The sequence below is a fragment of the Gadus macrocephalus genome, chromosome 14, assembly GCF_031168955.1.
Source record: "Gadus macrocephalus chromosome 14, ASM3116895v1".
Taxonomy (NCBI): Eukaryota; Metazoa; Chordata; class Actinopteri; order Gadiformes; family Gadidae; genus Gadus; species Gadus macrocephalus.
In genome coordinates, this window is record NC_082395.1 from 20,953,988 (window position 1) to 20,974,720 (window position 20,733).

The window sequence follows — 20,733 nt, forward strand, 5'->3', positions numbered from 1 at the left end:
TTTACTATTCCTGGTTCTATTTTGAATATCTAACATGAGAGAAAGTATCTTGATTTCTCAGCTCCTATAATGCACCGGAAAAAAATACTTTTAAATGCCTCAAATCGTGACTAAGTGATTGAAGCACAACTTTTTAATTGTTCATCCTTTAGTATCACTCCATGACTCTTACATAAAACTGCAATTACTGAATGCAACGTGGGCTCGACTAATGGCTTGCATCTCTTTGTATATGAAGTTTCGTGCAGAGGCTTCTCTGAATCGGCACTTAATATATTTGTTCTAGGATCGGTTTGTATTTTTTTGAACAGCCCATTGTGAGGGCGAAAGAAGGCCACAGATGCACTTGAGTACCGCAGGTTTTACATCCTGTCACTTAGCCTCTGTGTTGTGTCGTGTGTTGCCTGTAGTTCTGTCGGGTCACGAGCGGGAAACAGGAGCACCCTTAACGGGCTCACTTGATGGACACAAAGTGTGCTTTTCAATGAGCGCATTCGGTGGTAAACTAAGCTTGTGCTGGGAGCCATCCAGGGTTCACCACGAGAGTGACCGACCCCACCCAGAGTTCTGTTACGGTGCAGTGGGTTGCCGAAGGCAGGCGTGCAAGCTCACATGATTGTCTAATGGCAATTTGGGTACCAGATAAAGTACATTTTCAAATGCTATATTATATAACAATATTCACTTATAGAGGCTTAAAGTATTCCTGAAACTCAACTCTGAGGAAGATAATCTTAATGTAATCTGATGGGGGGCTGTCTTTTGCTATGTATTTTTTGGATACTTCTGGAAGCAGGCATCATTATAAACACACATTTGACTGCAGCATGGCTGATGAAGGGAGGTTCCTCTGCAGAGGAAGGTCTGGGTATTCTGCAGAGGAGAGTATAGGTTAGGTTCTGTGGAGCAGCATCCCTACAGGATGGTTTTGGGCAATTTCAGAACCAGCCGAGGAAATCCCAGCGGAAACTGAGGAGATAAAGTTCAGCTTTCGAGTGGAAATGGGAGAATTTCAGATTTCTCTGTTGTTTAGCTCAGGGAAAACCAACTATATCTTTGTTCTTTCATATTTTCTTTAATTAGTAGGTTTTTGCACCCAAATGTGTTTTAGGCGGTTGATTTACACATATTTTTTAGTTTTTAAAAGCTACACACAGCAAGCAGCTCAATCACAATCACAGTGCCAGCCCAAAGCACATTATGTGTGTCTGTGTCCTCATGTATGTGAGTGTGTGTGCGTGTGTGTGTGTGTGTGTGTGTGTGTGTGTGTGTGTGTGTGTGTGTGTGTGTGTGTGTGTGTGTGTGTGTGTGTGTGTGTGTGTGTGTGTGTAAATGCGTGTGTCTGCATGCATATGTGTGTGTCTGCATGCATGTCTATGCATGTGTGTGCATGCGTGAACGCGCAAATCTGACCTTTACAGTAACAGAAATGATTTGCAAAAACTTTATAACTTTTCCCTGCAGTGAACATAACACGTTAGTCCTTCCGACTGAGCAGCTCATTATGCTCCTCTTCTACCCACGGACCTTGCCTTCTAACCACCCTCGCATCGCATTCATACAACGCAGCCCTACGTGACACTGCATGACAACAGCATCGCACTACCCACCTCAACAATGCCTACCTTTACAAAAAACCTTTGCTCTTCTATAAAGAAAATATAATCTTGAGGGTATCAATCACCCGCTGCAGAGCGCGTTCCTTTGTGCCGGTGTATTCCCTCGGGACGCTCACGCAGGAACAGGTTACGGAGACGCCGGTCAGAGGGCAGCACGAGCCCGGCTCTCAAAGGCTTCGTCAAGTGCTGGAGTACACTTCACCATGGAGCGACACACGAATGGCCGCTCGGGATCTCACCTTCGGTGAGACTGGTCTCTCTGGCCGCTGGTTGAATGACGGCAGCACTCTGCAACTTTTGCATGGCAATGAATCATGTCTTGCAAAAGTTGACTGCCTCTGGCTTGTTTTCAGGGCAAAGCAGTGGGTGCGTTTCCTTGGTAAATCACATACTTTTACCAGTCCTTTAATCCTTTTAAATTATGTTGAATCATCCTGTTGGCCCTTCTGGACCTGATCAATGATGAACGAGGGATTGCTGTTCACATGCTGGTTAACTTCATGTTCTGCAGAAGGGAAGTGAAGACGTTTGGAAATGCAATAGCTTCTGGCCAATAGTTCATGTGTTCATGGCACTAGCATTCAATATCCTCGCTCAAGGCTTCAGCGGAAGGCTTTTGTAGAGGTGGCGGTGCTGGAGAATGGAACTCATACGTTAGACTGCAGTGTCACGGTAGAAGGATGGACTGCATTTATTTAGCGCCTTTCTAACCAATGGCCACTCAAAGCAGCTTAACACTCCCCCATTCATCCACACAATCACACACCGTCCCGTCCAATAACCATGCAAGGAAACAGCCAGCCCATCGGGAGCAGTTAGGGATAGGGCTCTTGATCAGGGACACCCTGACACTCTAGTTTAAGCTAGGAGGAACCAGGGATCGGACTAGCAACCTTCTGATTGCCAGTCCAGCCGCTCTACCTCATGAGCTACTGCCGCCCAGTTAAATGGTGGGGAAATTGCTTCAACCCAGCTGAACGACCACTGAACACATTTAGAAAGCGGCACGATTGCCCATAGTGGTTGGATCCGTCGAGTTTTCAGTGTTTTGTTCTGTTGTAAAGTCACAGGTTATGATGCCCTTCCAAAATCCGGCTGGGGGGAGACATTATTCCTTGCGTGTCCATTGGCTTATCACAGAATAAAAATGTTAAAGTTGAGTTCAACCCGTATCCCTTCTGAACGCGGCGGAGAGCTGAGGACAGGGGCAGCAGGGGGGAAGGGACTCAGCTGCTCCCCAGTGTGATTTCCCGCTCACTCTTTCTGTCTTTTAATTGGCTCACAGATTTAGCAGTGGAAAGGCCACAGAAACTAACCACATTTAATAAGTAATGACGCTTTACATCATTTATCTGTACAGAATGTATTACGTAGCTTACTGCCCTGTTACACATTGGAGACACACCACCGCAAAAAACATTTTAGGATGCATCTTAAGGGCTCTGTTAAATTTTTTAAATGTACTATACCTTGAATGAACTTAATTTCATGTCTGTCACAATAAAGCCAGGTTAAGGCAATTACAATTATGGTTCTTGTACCATGGAAGTTTAATTTTCAATGCATCGTCACACATTTCAACAATACAATTGTTCCAGAATCCAAGTACTGAAACTATAATTGACCATGTTACAACATACATAAAACAACATGTGACTGAAGAAAATATGGTAGCATTGCATAAGGATGGGAGCCTACCAGCTGGTAACATAAATCATGACAACCAAAATATGCTTGTAAGTAGGTAAGTGGTTGAGAAAATGCAGGCCAATGGCTCTCTTTATCATTTCACTGTTACATCAACACAAGATATTTTTGAACTTGATGTGTGAAGCGTGCAAGCCAAGCTGACTTGTTTCCTTTGAGTGTTTCCCAGCATGCTTTATTTTCCACGTTACACACACATGCACAGGCACGCACGCACACACACACAAGCACACAAACACACACACACACACACACACACACACACAAACCCACACACATACAAACATACAGAAGCACGCACACACACATGCACACACACACACACACACACACACACACACACACACACACACACACACACACACACACACACACACACACACACACACACACACACACACACACACACACACACACACACACACACTACTCTCACTTGATCTCTTGCCTTGTATGTTCTGTTATTTGCCCAGATTTTGATTTTGTAGTTCACAAAATTGCTTTTTCCCCCCCTCCTCATAAATATGCTGCACAATATTTCCTCAATTGCTATCGCAGTCGTTTCAGAGACGTATAGAAAGTTCTCTCTCCACTGAGCCCCATCTGCAACAGCAATCGAGGAGAGACCATTTGAAACTATTCGAATTCTGCCAGATTCTTGCATTTACTAGAATGACCCTGAAATGCTGGACACAGAGTCAATATGGCTTAAAACGTGCAAGTTGATGGTTTTGTTACCATTGCCTGCACAGAATTGTGTATATTAGTTAAAAACAGCATTTGGTTTGCAGTTAGAGTCCTTCTAAAGCCAAACGACTGTACCAACGTAGACATTACGAAGATTTCATCATATGCTTTGACATTCTAATGTTGACATTACCCCCATGAAAAAAACGTTGTCCTGTTATATCGAATCAGTCCTCATATTCTCCTTGGTCAGCTAGTACGGGTCACTTACCCTCTCGAATAGAAACAGATTGCAGCGTAATGTCAAAGTGTGCGGCAGAAATTCAAGGCAAGCCCTTGAATCACAGTCCTAATTTGTTCAAGGTTAGGTCTTTGAAGAAGGCCCAGTCACCCTGGTGGTCCTGAGCCACTCCTGGAGTAGCTGGGAGGAATGTCATTTGGAGGAGTGTCATATTCCTCATCATGCCCACAGATACAATCTGCCAAAGTGTTGGACAATGCACTTAAAAACAAATTTGTCCTTCATTTGGCCTTTTTTATTAACTCGACGTTATTTTAATATTGTACTTATTGTTTATGGTTTGTCTGATTGCGGTCACTGCCGGATGTAAAACCATTTTCCCCTCAGGGATAATTTTAAATCCCTATATACCATTAAAGCACACCCATATAGTGCTAATAATGCACAGGCTGTTATTTGATTAAGTCATCCCATGCAGTGATAATCTTCCAAGTAATAATCAATTACAGTTATGCAAGGCTGTCAGAAATGCATATTTAATAAACGATTTGCTGTAAATCCATTTTTAATTAAATTAAATTTAGATTGAGTTAATTGGAGACATTGAAAATGGTAGCATGGTTCTTTCCTTATTTATTTTAAAGTCTCCGTGGGGGTCCTTCTCTTTGTTATGTATTGTTCTGCAGAACACCTGCTGGCCAAGGATGGTTAGAAAACAAATGCAACCTGTTTTTGTGGCTTCTAGTTCCTTCCAGTGAAGTGGTAAATTTGACCCTTTGGGACTGAATGTTATTGAGTGTCCAAAGGGCGTAAAAGTATGTGTTGTCCTCCAGCCCCACCAACCTGGGGGGAAAAGGCTAAGCAAGTTCCTATCTATCTACAATTACAACGAGTGCTTTGACAAAATTAATACAAAGGATGCTTTAAAGGTCGCAAATAATGCCAAACCAACGCAATGTCACCTCGCCATCACAGGCCTGCCAGAGCTCCCAGCGCAACAGTAAGTCCACCTGATGTCTGCTACAAACATTACCTAACAACAGCTAGAGCTACCTAGCATCCTTTCCTAACAGCAGCTAGAGCTACCTAGCAACATTTTCTACAGCAGCTAGTGCTACCTAGCAAAATTACCTAACAGCAGCTAGAGCTACCTAGCAATATTCCTGAGAGCAGTTAGAGCTACCTTGCAACATTTCCTACAGCAGCTTAAGCTACCTAGCAACAATTCCTAACAGAATTTGGAGCTTACTCGCAACATTTATAACAGCAGCTAGTAACATAACGTAGCAACATTTCCTACCTAGCAAGCTTAAGATACCTAGCAACTTTTCTAAACATGAGCTAGCGTTGTGTGGCACAATCTGCATCATATATTGGTCATATCCGACAATGTGTGGGCAGACTGCAAGCAATTGTCCTAAATTATGAACAGGTCAGTGTACTGTTTTGTATTCTATCGTTTCACTATTGGCCAACAAACAAAACAACAGCAATAACACACAATGCCACTTCGAACATTCTGAATGAACTGTAACGCAATGTGTTTATCGTAGCATATGATTGCGGATAGACAAGATAAACAGAGTGAATCCTTAACGTCTGCGTAGATTCATCATCCTCTGCTTCAATCCCATTTGATTTGTTTCTTTTTAATGACCTGAATCTGAGAGGCGTACGACCGGTTCATCAGCTTGTTGACTCGAGGGCTGATCTTGTTTGCTGATTTGCAGGCATTTTGAGAAGATGGTGTTCATGTCCTACTGGCAATGGCCAACCCCTGGGTGTTTTCTATCAAAGTCTTCGAGGAGGAGAACCGTGAGTTTCGGACTCCTGCGACTAATCACTGCTTTGCTGGGAGATGGTGTGTGTTAATGATAGCCCATTCATCTTGCATAGCCACTGAACAGGCTAAATTTGTTGCATCAAAAAAAAAAAACACCTCTCAAAGGACTTGTGCTTTTTTGGCCTTGCTTACTAATTATGCTCGGGGTGAACTCCAACATCGGTTAATGAAAACAGAGCGCTTTGTGCACTTGGCGTAAGCAGCTCTGAATGGGACACGTGCGTTCTGCTTCGGTTCTGACCGTGTGTGTGTGTGTGTGTGTGTGTGTGTGTGTGTGTGTGTGTGTGTGTGTGTGTGTGTGTGTGTGTGTGTGTGTGTGTGTGTGTGTGTGTGTGCGTGCGTGTGTGTCACAGCATGTTCTTTCCATCGCCTTTGTTAGGAACCCAAACTGCGCTGGCACCGTTCTCCGTTTCAACTTTTCCACTGATTCCATTCTAATTAGCATCAGCGATTTATTGCCAAAAGTGCTCTTGAATGCGTTACTAGAATAATTGATTAAGGGACGTGGAAGAGCAACCGGTTAATGGTCACAGGTTAAATTAATTAAGTGAAGATAGAGGCCAGGTAAAGGGACCTACGGTTACCACTAGAATCATCCCATAGTTTGTCTAACATGAAACATCCTTATGATGCACTGTTCCATATATATTCTTTGATGAGAGAAAAAATATTTCTTTTAGAGAGAGAGAGGGGGGCGGGAAGAGGAAGAGAGAGAGAGAGAGAGAGAGAGAGAGAGAGAGAGAGAGACAGTCAAAGGGAGCGAGAGACAGTCAGAGAGAGCAGAGATGAAACAAGAGAACCTATGAATGTATGGAGATGTATGGAACACACTTTAGACCTTCAGCAGGACGTTTAGAGCGGCGTGTGCTACGGCTCCTCCCCTGTTTGAGGATGTGGCTGGGACCAGCGAGGGAGAAGGAGAAGGACAGTGTAGTGTTAGCCGTATTGATTTGTATTTGTGTTTGTGTACAATGGAGGACTCTGTGTAAGAACGTACAGGCGGCCCAATAGCAGAGAGTTCAGCCGAGGTTCAAGGTTCTCAAAGGAAACAGGATTCCCTACTGTCTGTCCCGAGATTAAGTTCATTTGTGAATCCTGTGTGTGTCTGTGTGTGTATGGGGTGGTGGGTGTGTGTGATTTATGTGTGTGTGTGTGTGTGTGTGTGAGAGATTTATGAGTACGTGCATAGTGTGCGTGGCTATTTGTGTGTCTGTGTGTGTGATTTATGAGTTAGGTGTGTGTGTGTGTGTGTGTGTGTGTGTGTGTGTGTGTGTGTGTGTGTGTGTGTGTGTGTGTGTGTGTGTGTGTGTGTGTGTGTGTGTGTGTGTGTGTGAGATTCATGAGTTAGTGCAAAGTGTGTGATCCCAGAGCCTGGATGACTAGGCTGTCTGAGCTGCAGCCAGATACTGCAGAGATGTGATGTGCTCACCAAAGATTCTCACATTATTATAAAGGGGAAATATGTTTGTCTGTATGTGTGTGTGTGTGTGTTGGGGGGGGGGGGGGGGAGGGGGTCATACAAATATTAGGATTTAGGTATATTGCTGCGTGTGTGTGTGTGTTTGTGTTCAAACAAATATTAGGATTTTAGTATATGGCTGTGAGGATTTGTGTGTTTGTGCTCATCCTTAGTGTGTGTGTGTTTGTGCATGTTTGTGTGTGTGTGTCTGTGTGTGTGTCCATACAAATATTAGGATTTAAGTACCTTTTGCTTGTGCGCATCCTCAGTGGGTGTGTGCCTGTGTGTGTTTTTATTATAACCTCTCAAAGAGCATAATTACGACCCTACAAAACAAATATATTCTTTACTTCTTTCATGTGCTTTGTCCGTTCAGCCGATCCATTTCCTGAGGTGTGTACACCGTCCCTCTGCTGTATGTAATGACCAGAACCTCCTCTGACGAGCTAAACCAGGACGGACCCATCCTACGGGGTGGCGGTAGCTCACGAGGTAAAGTGGGTTGGCTGGTAACCGCAAGGTTGCTAGTTCTAGCTGAGTGCCGAGGTGTCCCTGAGCAAGGCATCTAACCCTAGCTGCTCCCATCAAGCTGGCTGTCACCTTGCATTGTTGACGTCTGTGTGTGAATGTGTGCATGAATGGGTGAATGTTGGGCAATATTGTAAGGTGCTTAGGACTAAAGTGTGACATAAATGCAGTCCCTTTATTATATGTTCTGGTTGAGTTGTTCACCAGCCATCTCTAGTCACAATATCCCTCACCTCATTGCCATCACTACAGCTCACCCCCTACACCTGAACTGGATGAAGTGTACTGTAGTCGTTGAGCAGACATTTATTATTGATACATGAGTTTGTCGGGGTTTGGCATCTTGCTCTCAGGGAAGTCAACAGGTGGTCTGCGGACATTGGGATTCAAACCCGTCAACTCCGTTTGACCGCTGTGGTTCCCCCATTCGGCCCTCAATTGTGTTTCTGTAACACAGTATGTTGAACTAGGGAAGAGCCTATGCAATTAGGGGTATTTCAACTGGAACCTCTGTCCATGCAACGGTCTCCACAGCCGTTTGAGGAGGCCGTGTCCCTCAGGCTAACTGGGATAATGATGAGTTAAGGTTGGTGAAACTGGAGCATGCAGCGACCCTGATCAAAGGGCCACTAAGGGCCGAAGTCAACCTTGGGTGGTGGAGCCACAGTGAAGGCAACATAATGTTAAAGCACTTTGCTTTGAAACATGAAATCCTTCAACTCAAATGAGTCAAACCGTGCTGGGCACTCGAGTGAATTGGGGTTGAAAAATCCTTCACAACAAGGTAATGTCGGCTGACAATCAGACCGCTCCATTTTCTTTCCTTCTCTTTTATCCCGTTACACGGCGTAAGGTAAGGACACAAGACGATTATGGAAGATTGTCGTGGTTTCATTGTTTTTGGTTTGTTGAAGCCTTGGTCTTTCTCGGAATGAGGTTAAGGAACCAGTCCTCCATACAAGGTAAAATTTTATTAATCTGATTTTCTTGAATGACCATCGTGCCCCTGGGAGAGGCCCTGTGTATGAAAATAGAAATATGAGTGTGAGCTCATAGGAGCAAGTGGCTGCTCTTTGTGGCAGAGTACAGCCCGTGGTCACATTTTGTCCAAGGTGATGTACACTGGAATCATTGCGTGTGATCGTGGCTGATTACCTTCGCCCCCTGAGTCTACGCTGGGAGCAGGTCTGAGACCAGCTTGTCAGGACACTGCCAAACAGATCTAACACCTAATACACACTGTGTGCTAAACAATAGGGACACATGCCGTTTCCGTTTAATTACCTGGCTAATTTGCTGACTCTTAAAACCAGTTAAGGCCAGTTCAACGGTGGTTTGAATTTCTCCCCCTACCATATAACATTAAGGTCAAATTTATTAACCTTAATTTACATTTTGACTAAAGGATTGGAAATATACTTGTACAGTACAACAGCGATGTTTGTCAACTGTTGTTTTGTTCTAACAAAAGCAAGCAGTATAGGACACCCTATTCTGGTGCTCCTGAGATGCTCCATAATTTGGTCAAACAAGCGTGTACAAAACCACAAATTCTACCCACGACGTGGCTGTCCCCACTGGAAAAGTTTTGTAGTTGGTTGAGGAAAATGGTGGATATAATAGAAAACATAGTGAACACACGTTTCGGGACTAAAATGCTACAGAATGAGCCCATGATGACATGACGCAACATGTATGTGGCTGTAAACGGCTGTTTACATCTACTTTAAGTCATACACAGGGAAGAACACATTTGGCATCACTTTCACAGGGATTTACTCGATAAACTTTAACTGAGGGATCTTTTTCAGGGAGCGCTGACTGAAATGATAATGTGTCATTAGAGCCTGAAAATGTCACGTCAAAGGCCTGACGCATCCGTGAGCAAGACAGAGCAAATACTTAGTCACCATTGCAGCGACACTCCTGCATGGACGTCCCCCCCTCTCTGCTGCAGAATGTCGGCTAAGTGCGATGACATTTATTTCTAAACAGCTCCTGTGCTCCTGACAGCCTCCTCAGTCCTCGTCTCACTGTGCTGCCGGCTGATGGCTCATTTTCCACACGGATGTCTAATCTCCAACACCAAAGCGTGGAGAAAGCATTAAATCATACCAGAGATCAGCGGCTGTCATAAATAAAGACAATTGGCCACGCTTTGAACGTGATCCAAGCGTCTCCCGTTTCCTACCTCCTTCCCAACTCCCCGTGCAGGCAGTCGTTATTAATTAATGATACATGGCTGTGTGTGTCTGTGTGTCCTTGTTTGTCGGCCAATGTTGTTAACTTATTTACTGAGATTCACAAGGTATCAGACGTGAAGACTATAAATAACTTTATCCTGGAACATTTTTCTAGGGCAAGTGAAATTTTGCGTTGACGGGCTGCGTGTGTTGCTGAAGAGAAGCTGCTGATTGGTTCTGCCAGGAGTGTGTGATTGGCTGTGGGTTTGTGTTTGATTCAGCCCCCCCATCGGTTATCTGATCGGAGAGAGAGGCTCGGAGAGTTTGATGGAAACGCGTACGCTTGGTTTGGTTTGTTCAAAGATTTTACAAAAACGCAATATTGCTTTCAGGAATTTCTCGTTCAAATTAAAATAAACTATGTTGGGGTATTCCCTACGAGAAGGATGGGTTCGCAAAGCGCTATCTTTTGAAAAAAAGTATGTTTTGTGAATTGAACTTCAAAAGGAACGGAAAGCTCTGTTTGCACGGAGTGAAATCATATTTCTCACATATTAACTTCACTTCACTTTTCGTAACAAAATATTGTGTTGGGGAGGTTTGATGTTAATTTAAAAAATAAGTATTTTATATTGGATGGTTGATTCGACTATAGAATTGCTCAGATGTATCAATTTAGTGAGGCATTCAGATATTTGATATAGTGTTGATAGTCATTAAAATATGAAATATCATTTCTCACGTTGGTTTGGAAATCCAAAAAATTAATATCACTGCTACTGGATTTAATCTAAAATGCATATCAAGATGCATATTCTTTGATGTTCTTTTTACAATATGAACTTCAAACACTCGAAGAGAAATGAAAGGGTCTTTTTTTTTCCACACATGAAATGGACCATTTTAATGGTATTATTCCGTCACAAACATCTTTCCACTCTGGGCAACGCTGGCAGTTGGAAGCGAGCCTATTCAACAACAAGGCCGCTTCCATGAGGTTGTGTCACTGCATGCATGAATTGTGCCCACTGTCCACACACATTCCTCTCAGGAGGGATATACACCCTGACCACATAGACAATACATTAGGCCTGTGTTGCGTGTGTCCACTGGGCCTTGTGAGGAACTCCTATGGGGAAAACTGAGGACGGATCACCTTGGGGGTTACTTTTCCTTCACTTTCCCCCACAAGCCCCATCCTATGGCCGGATGCTGGAATGCCTTGCGCGGCTTTGTGCTGTGATTGCTACCGTTAGTATTATTCTAGCTCTCTGAAGCATTCACTGCTGCTATCCCGTTTATACCTCATTGTTGGCTACCTTTATGCTAGCGGTCTTTAACATTCACCGCCGCTATCCCGTTGTGACTGTCGTAATTGTAAACAATCGTTGTGTTGTTGTGCATGTTATGTCGTTGTGCACATGTGTAAAAAGAATGAGTGAAGGCATTAATGACTGCATCAAAGAGCTACTTAATGCTGAAGTCATGCGCAAGGACCCCAGACTGGTAATTGAAATAGCAAATGAGTGGCACAGCATGGAACCTGCCAATCATTGGATTGTTGGGATGACTCTTGTTCTTTGGGAATCCACTCATGAGCATAGCTTCACGTTGAAGGGAAAGTGAATTGCCTTTACGGTTGGGGTGATTCGGGGACACTGATGTCGTCAGATCTCCAATCCTCAATAATACAACAGATGATTTTCAACTGATCGGTGACACTATGGGCCCTATCTTGCATCCGGCGCAATTTACTTTCTACACTGGCGCATGTTTCGTTGCTAGTTTGTAACTGGCGCAGAGCGTTCTTTTCCCTCCACTGCCACGAGTCGGTAAATAAGGGAATGATCTTGCGCCCCAAGGGCCGGTTCGGCGAAAGGAGGAGGCGTGTTCTGGCGCAACCGTTCCCTGGTGCTATTTTGCAGTTTCAGAAAACAATTGCGCCACAAACCAGGAGATACCTGGTTTAAAGTCAGTGGAGCGTTGTTCAGATGCTTTATTAAGGGCGCGTGCATAATGTTGCTTGTGCACCACGCGCATACACTTTGCTTCTCTCATCTACCTAGCCACACATTCTTGGTAAATTGTTTGGGAAAGAACAGCTGATAAAGAGGTAATAAGTTGTACTTTTAAATCAATGCATCTGCAAACCCCGTACAGCAAACACATATTTTCTTGACCCAGACATCGTGTACAAGCCCATAACTTTTAGGATTGATGAGTATCCATTGATGAGGCCCAATGTCCGGATTTGTATAGAACATGTTATGCTAACGACAGTGTGTCAAAGTTCATTGAATTGTTTTGTCTTGATCACCATGGTTATGGTTGGCTAAAACAAATTACATTTAGAGCATGACTGTGAAATCACGATTCGAAAAATTTGTTCTCGTATTCATGTGTTCCTTATGATCACCCCGCAACTTGTGCAAATGTTTTAGTAAGTGTGACTGAATTAATTAAAGTTCTGCTTTAATGCAGTCAGACGGGTGTCAGAAGTCAATCAGATTTCCCCTTATTTGTAGTTCCTAATTATTTTTTGTTATGTCCGGGTAGTTGAAAGGCATTAATGTGGTTCCTGAAGCAAAACCAGCAAGCAGCTCTAGTCGGCATTGTGTTCATTTGCATTTATGCTTAAATCGAGCTGCTTGAGTAAAGTCTGAGTCAGTACAGTTGCCACCGTGTTACAGTGGAATAAATTACAGTCGAGCTCCCTTATCCACCAGTAGCAACGATACTGGGGAGTGGTTTCAGCTGTACAGTCATATAATATGCTATATTTAATGTATTATAGTATGTTAAGAGAACACTATTCTTGGCTTTGTTCATAGTTCTTTATAGTAAATATGCGTCTATGTATATGTGGTTCCAATAGAAACCATTTTCCTTCAAACGTTGGTAGTCGTAACTGATGTTTATTTTTCATGAATAATGGTAATAGAAACATCGATGTAGTGCAGAGTTTCCCCGTTGATCTCGCTGTTCCATGCCAGCGCGTTCCATTCACGTTCTTTCTTCCGTTATTATTGCCTTACCAACAATATTGTTTGCCGGTACCTGGAAATAGCCAATTGATTCGCATCATCGATTCAATAACAAATAGCCATTTCTAAACTCATCCGATTGATTCACAATCTCGGTAACAAACACACAACGATATCGTGCTGGCAAAGGTATCTGTAGCTGTAATTTATGGCGAGGTTTAACGGTTGTGATCACCGTGAGATAAGAAATGATGTTTTACCTCAACGACACATCATTCAAACTCCAACTCCGTTGCTGTACTCTCCACTCCCTGGTGCATTGCCTAGCAACACCACCGCCCCTACATGGACCGTTGAATCGCTAATCAAAATCACAACTCTTCTGCTCCGAGGAGCCAGGACGGTGGAATGAGCTCCCTCCTGCCGCTGCTGCTGGCACAATCATTACCTGTGTTCCGTGGGAGACTGAGCCCCCCATCTTCCGCTCGCACCTGGACCCTGCCTGCACAGAACCCCTCTTGTCCCTAACGACCCCAAACCATCACACGCACTGACCCTCACACACACACATGCATGCACGCACGCACACACACACACACACACACACACACACACACACACACACACACACACACACACACACACACACACACACACACACACACACACACACACACACACACACACACACACACACACACACACACACACACACACACACACACACACACACACAAGTAGCCACATAATGCTGTGGCTATCACAAACACACACACAAATGCACACACTCACAAACACAGACACACACATACATGCACAAACATACACATATGCATACGCACACACACACAAACACTCTTACGCACACAAACACACTTAAGCACACACAGACGGGCACAAACACAAATACAAACACACACACACACACACACACACACACACACACACACACACACACACACACACACACACACACACAAAATCAGGCCTCTGTGTGAAGCCATACAATGTAAAATGAGTTTGAGTGCTGATGACAAACGTGTTTATCGTAATTGCTTTGGAATCACGGTTGTAATGTAATGCACAGGAAAAAGAACAAACCACACATGTAGAAATGAGGTACCGAATTAGGGCCTGCATAAGCAAGATGTGACACTGATAGCCAAACATGTTGGCATAGCAACCATTTAAGCATAGCTAATGGTTCATGATGAGATTTCTCGGAAAAGCTAGGAGGTGAAATTGATTTTTATCTCCTCACTTTTGTTTGGTGAGCCAATACATCAAAATACATTATAGGGCTACATAAAGTGGATTGTCTTTTGTTGTGAAACTGATTGTATTAAATTAAATGGAACATTTCAAAATAAATGAATATGATTTACAAGGCATCATGACGAGTATTTCCGTTCATGTTCGACCTTGTAGGAGGATAAATGAGAAAGTAAATATGGTTATTTTCTTGCTACCTTTTTCAAGGATATAGTGCACTGTTTCCTATGGGCCATACACACCGCCAGATGGAGAACTAGGCTGTCCCACCAACCATAGCAACAAGCAGACCAAGTGACAAATACTTGTATTGAAAGTGTGATGCCACACATCTGGACAAAAAGGTGTGTTGGATTGGAATGGAAATGTTATCTAGCTGTTAAACAGAAGGCAACGCAGGTTAAAATTATCATTCTCTTTCTACCCTGAATCATGTATACAAATAAAATCTATGTAAAATCCAGGGGGTAAAGAAAAACATTAACTTATAAAATTAATAAGTCGACAGACATTAATCAGTCGACAGACATTGAATAAAAGAAACCGGTCTCAAGGAATAGGTACATATTAGCAGTTTAAACTGAAATGGAAACATGAGGGGAGGAAGACAAACATTAAACCTTAACCTTAACCTTAACAACATCCTACATAGTCATGATCATTAAAGTTAAGTTATTCTTTATTGAATTATATTAATTATTCTATATACCATTCTATAAATGAGCCTTATATGTATATGGTCATAGAGGAGGAATATATATATAGGAGGAAACATTTCTCCTGCCAATTCAAATAGAATGGACTCTTCAAGGTAGTCCAATCAACTCCGTCACCTACTGAATAAAAGCTGAATAAGTGTGTAAGTTTTGAAGCTTGCAAGACAGCTGTCACAAAGATGATTACCAAGCTTTTTCGTTATCTTCAGGTGGTCCATGTGCAAACATTGGCAGCTAGTATGATGGACAGGTTGTAACAAGTTCAGTCGAGATTTAACATATTCAATATTGGCTTATGAAGCAGACATGATGGATTTATATTGACAATTAGCATGTGTATTTACCTCTCTGATTAAAAGAATAAAGTATCTCCTTCCAGAGCTTTTTTTGTTTTTTTATGCGGCACAAAGTATTTTCTTACGATAGCTCATTATTTCGTGGGTTGTTTTTCTCGGGAAACATCTGGTCACCATGACTTTGATTGAGACAGCAGGCACACCTCTCTACTGGCCTGTTGAATTAACACAATGTATTCTGATGTTCTCTACCTCCGTCTCTTCATTCCGCATCACCTCAACCTAACACAACGAAGATTTCTCCCTGTCTTGCTTTCAACATCCACCGCAACCCTCAACCCTAACAACCACATATACGGTTCATCCTTGTTTCTATGACTGCAGTGTTGAAATTGGACCCCCTGCTTGCCTAATTAGTCATTTGAACATGAATAATGATCGGGCATGCGCTCTCTCCCCAGTGCCCGTCAGACCAGAGACACCTTTACCGTCTCTGTAATATCAACTAAGCCCGGCAATATCCACTGCAGGTCTGATTCCAACAATATCCACTGCAGGCCTGAGTCCAACAATATCCACTGCAGGCCTGAGTCCAACAATATCCACTGCAGGTGGATATCGTAGAAAGGCTGCCCAGGAAGCTACGATTATAATTGCACCAGAAATACATATTTGGTCTCTGAATAATAACGTTACAGAAACACCTCAGAGCTGGATAAAGAAAGCAAGTTATTTAGCGCGAGCGTGGAGACAAAACCCTGCCGACAGCGGGGCGTGTCGGCGCTGTGCCTTAACGTGTCGTGAAGGGATGTGCAAAACTCTGCAGGCTTGTCAGAAACTACATGTTTAGTTTCACCAAGTCCCTCTTGCCTTTTAACCTTTAGGAGGGAAGTAGAAGTCAAGTTGCCGGATGGTCGTCATGTTCCATGTGTCACATTGGCTCGGATTGCGTGCAAGCTTGTGAATCAATACTATAAGACCTCTGCTCCGACCACATCAGCAACAAAAAAAACGGCTTTTGTTTTTCACATGGACCCCCGTACTGCTCTTTCGAAGACGGGAAAAGCTATGAATTCTTATTCCATCAGCCCTGGTTGATTTCCCCAAAGCAAAGGCATGGTTTCATGACCTGCGTGGATTGTTTGTTGTTTCCTGGTGCTTGCCAATAAGAGTCAAAAGTTAAATGTTAAATGACAAACATCCTCTAATGGGGGCTGGGGCGTCACAAGATTAGCAAACCTTCAACAAGCCACGGGGAGAAGGGCCTGAGGCACTGCTTTTGATTGTACTTTTGTAGTCTGACCTAAAAATGCATAGCAGGTATTTTTTTCGGAGGGGGGAGAGAGGATGAAATAATATCTTTTGGCGTGTTATTGCACTTAATCAGAACATTTCCTCGGGCGACCAGAAGGAACTAATAACAAGGGAACATCAGCATGTGAGCTGTAACTGTGCTCTCCACATAGCTTACCTCTTGTTTTATTACATCTCCTGCTCGCACGTCTTCTATTTGTATCCTTTCTTCATGATTCGTTCAACACGCTCTCTCTCTCTCTCTCTCTCTCTCTCTCTCTCTCTCTCTCTCTCTCTCTCTCTCTCTCTCTCTCTCTCTCTCTCTCTCTCTCTCTCTCTCTCTCTCTCTCTCTCTCTCTCTGTCTGATACCCTGCCTCTCTCTCTCTCTCTCTCTCTCTCTCTCTCTCTCTCTCTCTCTCTGTCTGATACCCTGCCTCTCTCCCCCTCTCTGTCCAGGCTGCTCCACGGTGCGTTGGGTGGTGTTGTGGATGGATTGGAGGATGATGCTGGACTCCCTGCGCCGGCGGAAGAGAATGCTCCTCTGCTCCTTCTGGTTCCTGCTGCTGTTCGCCGCCGGAGGCCTGGTGCTCTTCAGCCACCTGCAGGACCTGTCTGAAATGGTCCCGCAAGAGGCCCCAGGTCAGTCAGGCATGCACGCACAGACACACACAGACACACAGGCACGCACACACACAGACACATACATGCACAAGCACACAAATAACGTCCAACACACACACGCACACACGCACAAACACCAAAACAGGCACAGAAATAGCCTCACACACACACACACACACACGCACACATAAAGCCAACCCATATACACATATACAAAAAAGTGGTACCCAACCACATTTACACACAAGCACACAAATACGTACATATATACAAAAACACATATACCCAAACCTGCCCGAAAATGGCCTCCAACACACTCACAAACACAACTACACAGACAAACACAAACAAATACCCAAACACATAAATCAACATACACACACCACATGCCTATTCCAGGTAATAGTAGTAGCATTTACTCAGTGTGATATGTTTTTGACAAAAAGTCAGGTCAGTTATGCGGCTGGATAGACGGGCGTTTTATAAGGAGGTTGTCAGCTCTGTGACGAGGTAGAGCCAAACACAAAATACCACAGAAACGGGTTTGAATGCCCTTCTTGGGAAAACTTGACATTACACCCAGGGACAGAGTGGGGTGCAGGCAGCTGTGATTGGCAGGTATTTACCCGGGGTAAGGTGAACTACATCTGCCTCTGCTTCCTGCAGGAGATAAGTAGCAGCTCGACGCACACAGGGCATCCTTTGTCGCTCGGATCCCATTTCCTGCTGTCCTGGGAGGGAAGTCCTTTCCTTTGTACCTACTTCTGTGTTGTGTTGTGGTATAAGCCGGCACACCATCTGTGGATAAGCTAGTCGATGCTCTCCTCCAACCGCCATTATGGATCTCCCGGGAAGACACTTTCTCACACACACACACACACACACACACACACACACACACACACACACACACACACACACACACACACACACACACACACACACCGCTGAAGAAACCACGCCACACGTTCGAGGCATGTAAACCATAAACACGGTCGTTGCTGTTGATGTTGTCAGCTAAGGGCGGTTGAGGACGGCGGATCTTTCAGAAATTATGACCCTCGCGTCAACTCACCGCATGATTGGCTCCTCGCCGTGCGAGTGTCACGCTGAGAGGCCGGGGCAATTGGTCAAGGACAGCAGCAACGCGAACAGAGCCACAAGAGGTGTTTGGTCGGGCGATGGGGGGTACAGGCCCCTGGGTGTCGAGGGGAGAGGGGAGAGGGGGCCCCTCTACGGCGGTGGTGGTGGTGGTGGTGGTGGTGATGGTGATGGTGGTGGTGATGATGGTGGTAAGGGTGGGGCTGGTGGGGGTGTGTTTCGAGCGCAGAGTGGTGTAAGTCATCGCGCTCATCAGTATGAGCCGCGTGTCAGGCCCCGGCGCCTCCAATAGTCTCTTACGCTGAGTGGGCGCTCGGCGGGCCCCAGCTGACTGCCTGCTCCTCTGAGGGGCCCTCGTCTCTCAGAGCCGCAGAGCCAGATGGGCTCACGGTGCGAAGAACATCCAGGCTTACTGTTGACAAACACACGCACGTGTGCACGTGAGCACACTCAAAAACACACACGCATGTGCGACAACGTGCGCCGACGCGAGTACACGCACACACACACACACATGCTGGCAGGCAATTATACTCATGCACATAAACACACACACACATATACACATGTATACACACATACACGTTTGCATACAAACACATACACGTATGCATACACACACACACAGCCACAGTCACAAACACACACACACACACACACACACACACACACACACACACACACACACACACACACACACACACACACACACACACACACACACACACACACATTCACATACAGATATGCAACCAGACACAAAGACCCACCCACAGTCACACACACACTGGCAAGAGCAGATGTAGATTTTTTTAAGCTTGCATGCAAGAACAAATACTACACCAACGTATACAAAAACACACACTCTGCTTTTTCTGTTTCCCTCTCACCATAGCCTTCCTTCAGCAATACTTGAGCATAGAGCCCTCTTTGCTTGGCCACTGCATTTGTATTTATCCATTTTTGTAGTACACCGAGAGTCAAAGTTTGGGAACCGCTGAACTGGGTTTTGTATTTGTCGGTTTCAAGGTTTCCTTTGCATCACTGTGTTTGCATAGCAACACGTTATGAGAGAGAGAGAGAGAGAGAGAGAGAGAGAGAGAGAGAGAGAGAGAGAGAGAGAGAGAGAGAGTGAGAGAGAGAGCGCTGCAGTGCCACTGTCCTCCCAGCCCCCGCACTAAAGCAGCGAGCGAGTTTCTCGTCTCTGCGCTCCGAGCGACGGAGCATCAGCCCTCGCCGTGCCTCAAATCTAACCGTGTTGAGCTCTAATACATTGGATGTCAGCCTTTATCTTCTTCTCCCTCCTTCTTCTCCTATTTATTTAGCCGGCGTGGCAGCCGGGAGCGCCCTGTGATTTAGATAAAACATATCACCAACAGCCCCCTCTCCTCTCGCTCCTCCGCCCAGTAATTGTTTAAAGACAATTCGGAGAATCAAAAGCACTCTCGGGGAGAGGGGGCCCGCTGAGGAGTTAGCCGTTCAGATGAATTGTCTTTGAAAATGTACACCCCTGAGCATTTCTCCCGATGCGCAACTGTGAAGCCCCCGCCGCCAGTGTTATAGGTGGAACTATTCCTCAGCCGGGTAAGAACCACATGACCCTTAAATCACACGCCACCGGTGATTGGTTTTGATGGAAGAGAAAGGGGCCACGGTTGGGTGGGGGTGTGTGCGTCAGTGGAGGCTTCTCCAGTGAGGAGGGGGAAGTTCCTCTTTAACATTGTTGAGAATAAAAAAAATGTAGATTGCCCAGACTACTGTAATGAATTAATGCCCTTAAATATGACTACTTTAATGCCTCTGAATATATAATGTTTGTTTCCCTGGGTAAAGGGACATTAGCACCCCCTATCGCCTATTGACAATTAATTCAGTGAGGAAGGTCCTCCCTCAGCCTCCGTTGAGTCCCATTCATTTCCCCGAAAGTACTGGCCGTTCTGTTTGATATTGTGGAGAGGGTGTGGAAAGGGTGAATGATTCAGAGCATGATGTATTTTAAATGGCATCATTTTTTTTCTTAAAACAATTGTAACTGAAAATAAACATAGCTAAAGTACAACCAATAATAATTTTTTATTAACTTTTACAAGAGTAGGCCTGATTTGACTAATGGGCTTTGCATCCTTTCCTTCTGCCCTTGTGGTCCATTTCAAAGACATGCTGCCCACCAGCTTTCAAATTA

At 44.5% G+C, this 20,733-nt stretch overlaps 1 protein-coding gene across 2 annotated transcripts in view; it reads left to right on the top strand.

The window, feature by feature from the left end:
- LOC132472195 (carbohydrate sulfotransferase 8-like) overlaps nucleotides 1-20,733 on the top strand; it is a 142,240-nt gene that overhangs the window by 15,380 nt on the left and 106,127 nt on the right. The window contains exons 1-2 of one of the 2 annotated variants that reach the window (XM_060071683.1): nucleotides 4,938-5,254; nucleotides 17,286-17,468. In XM_060071683.1, the coding sequence (XP_059927666.1) occupies nucleotides 5,194-5,254; nucleotides 17,286-17,468 (244 nt within the window). In that variant the 5' untranslated portion in view covers nucleotides 4,938-5,193. Of the gene's footprint in view, nucleotides 1-4,937; nucleotides 5,255-17,285; nucleotides 17,469-20,733 lie in introns of those variants that run through there. The other variant, XM_060071685.1, reaches the window with a different exon arrangement.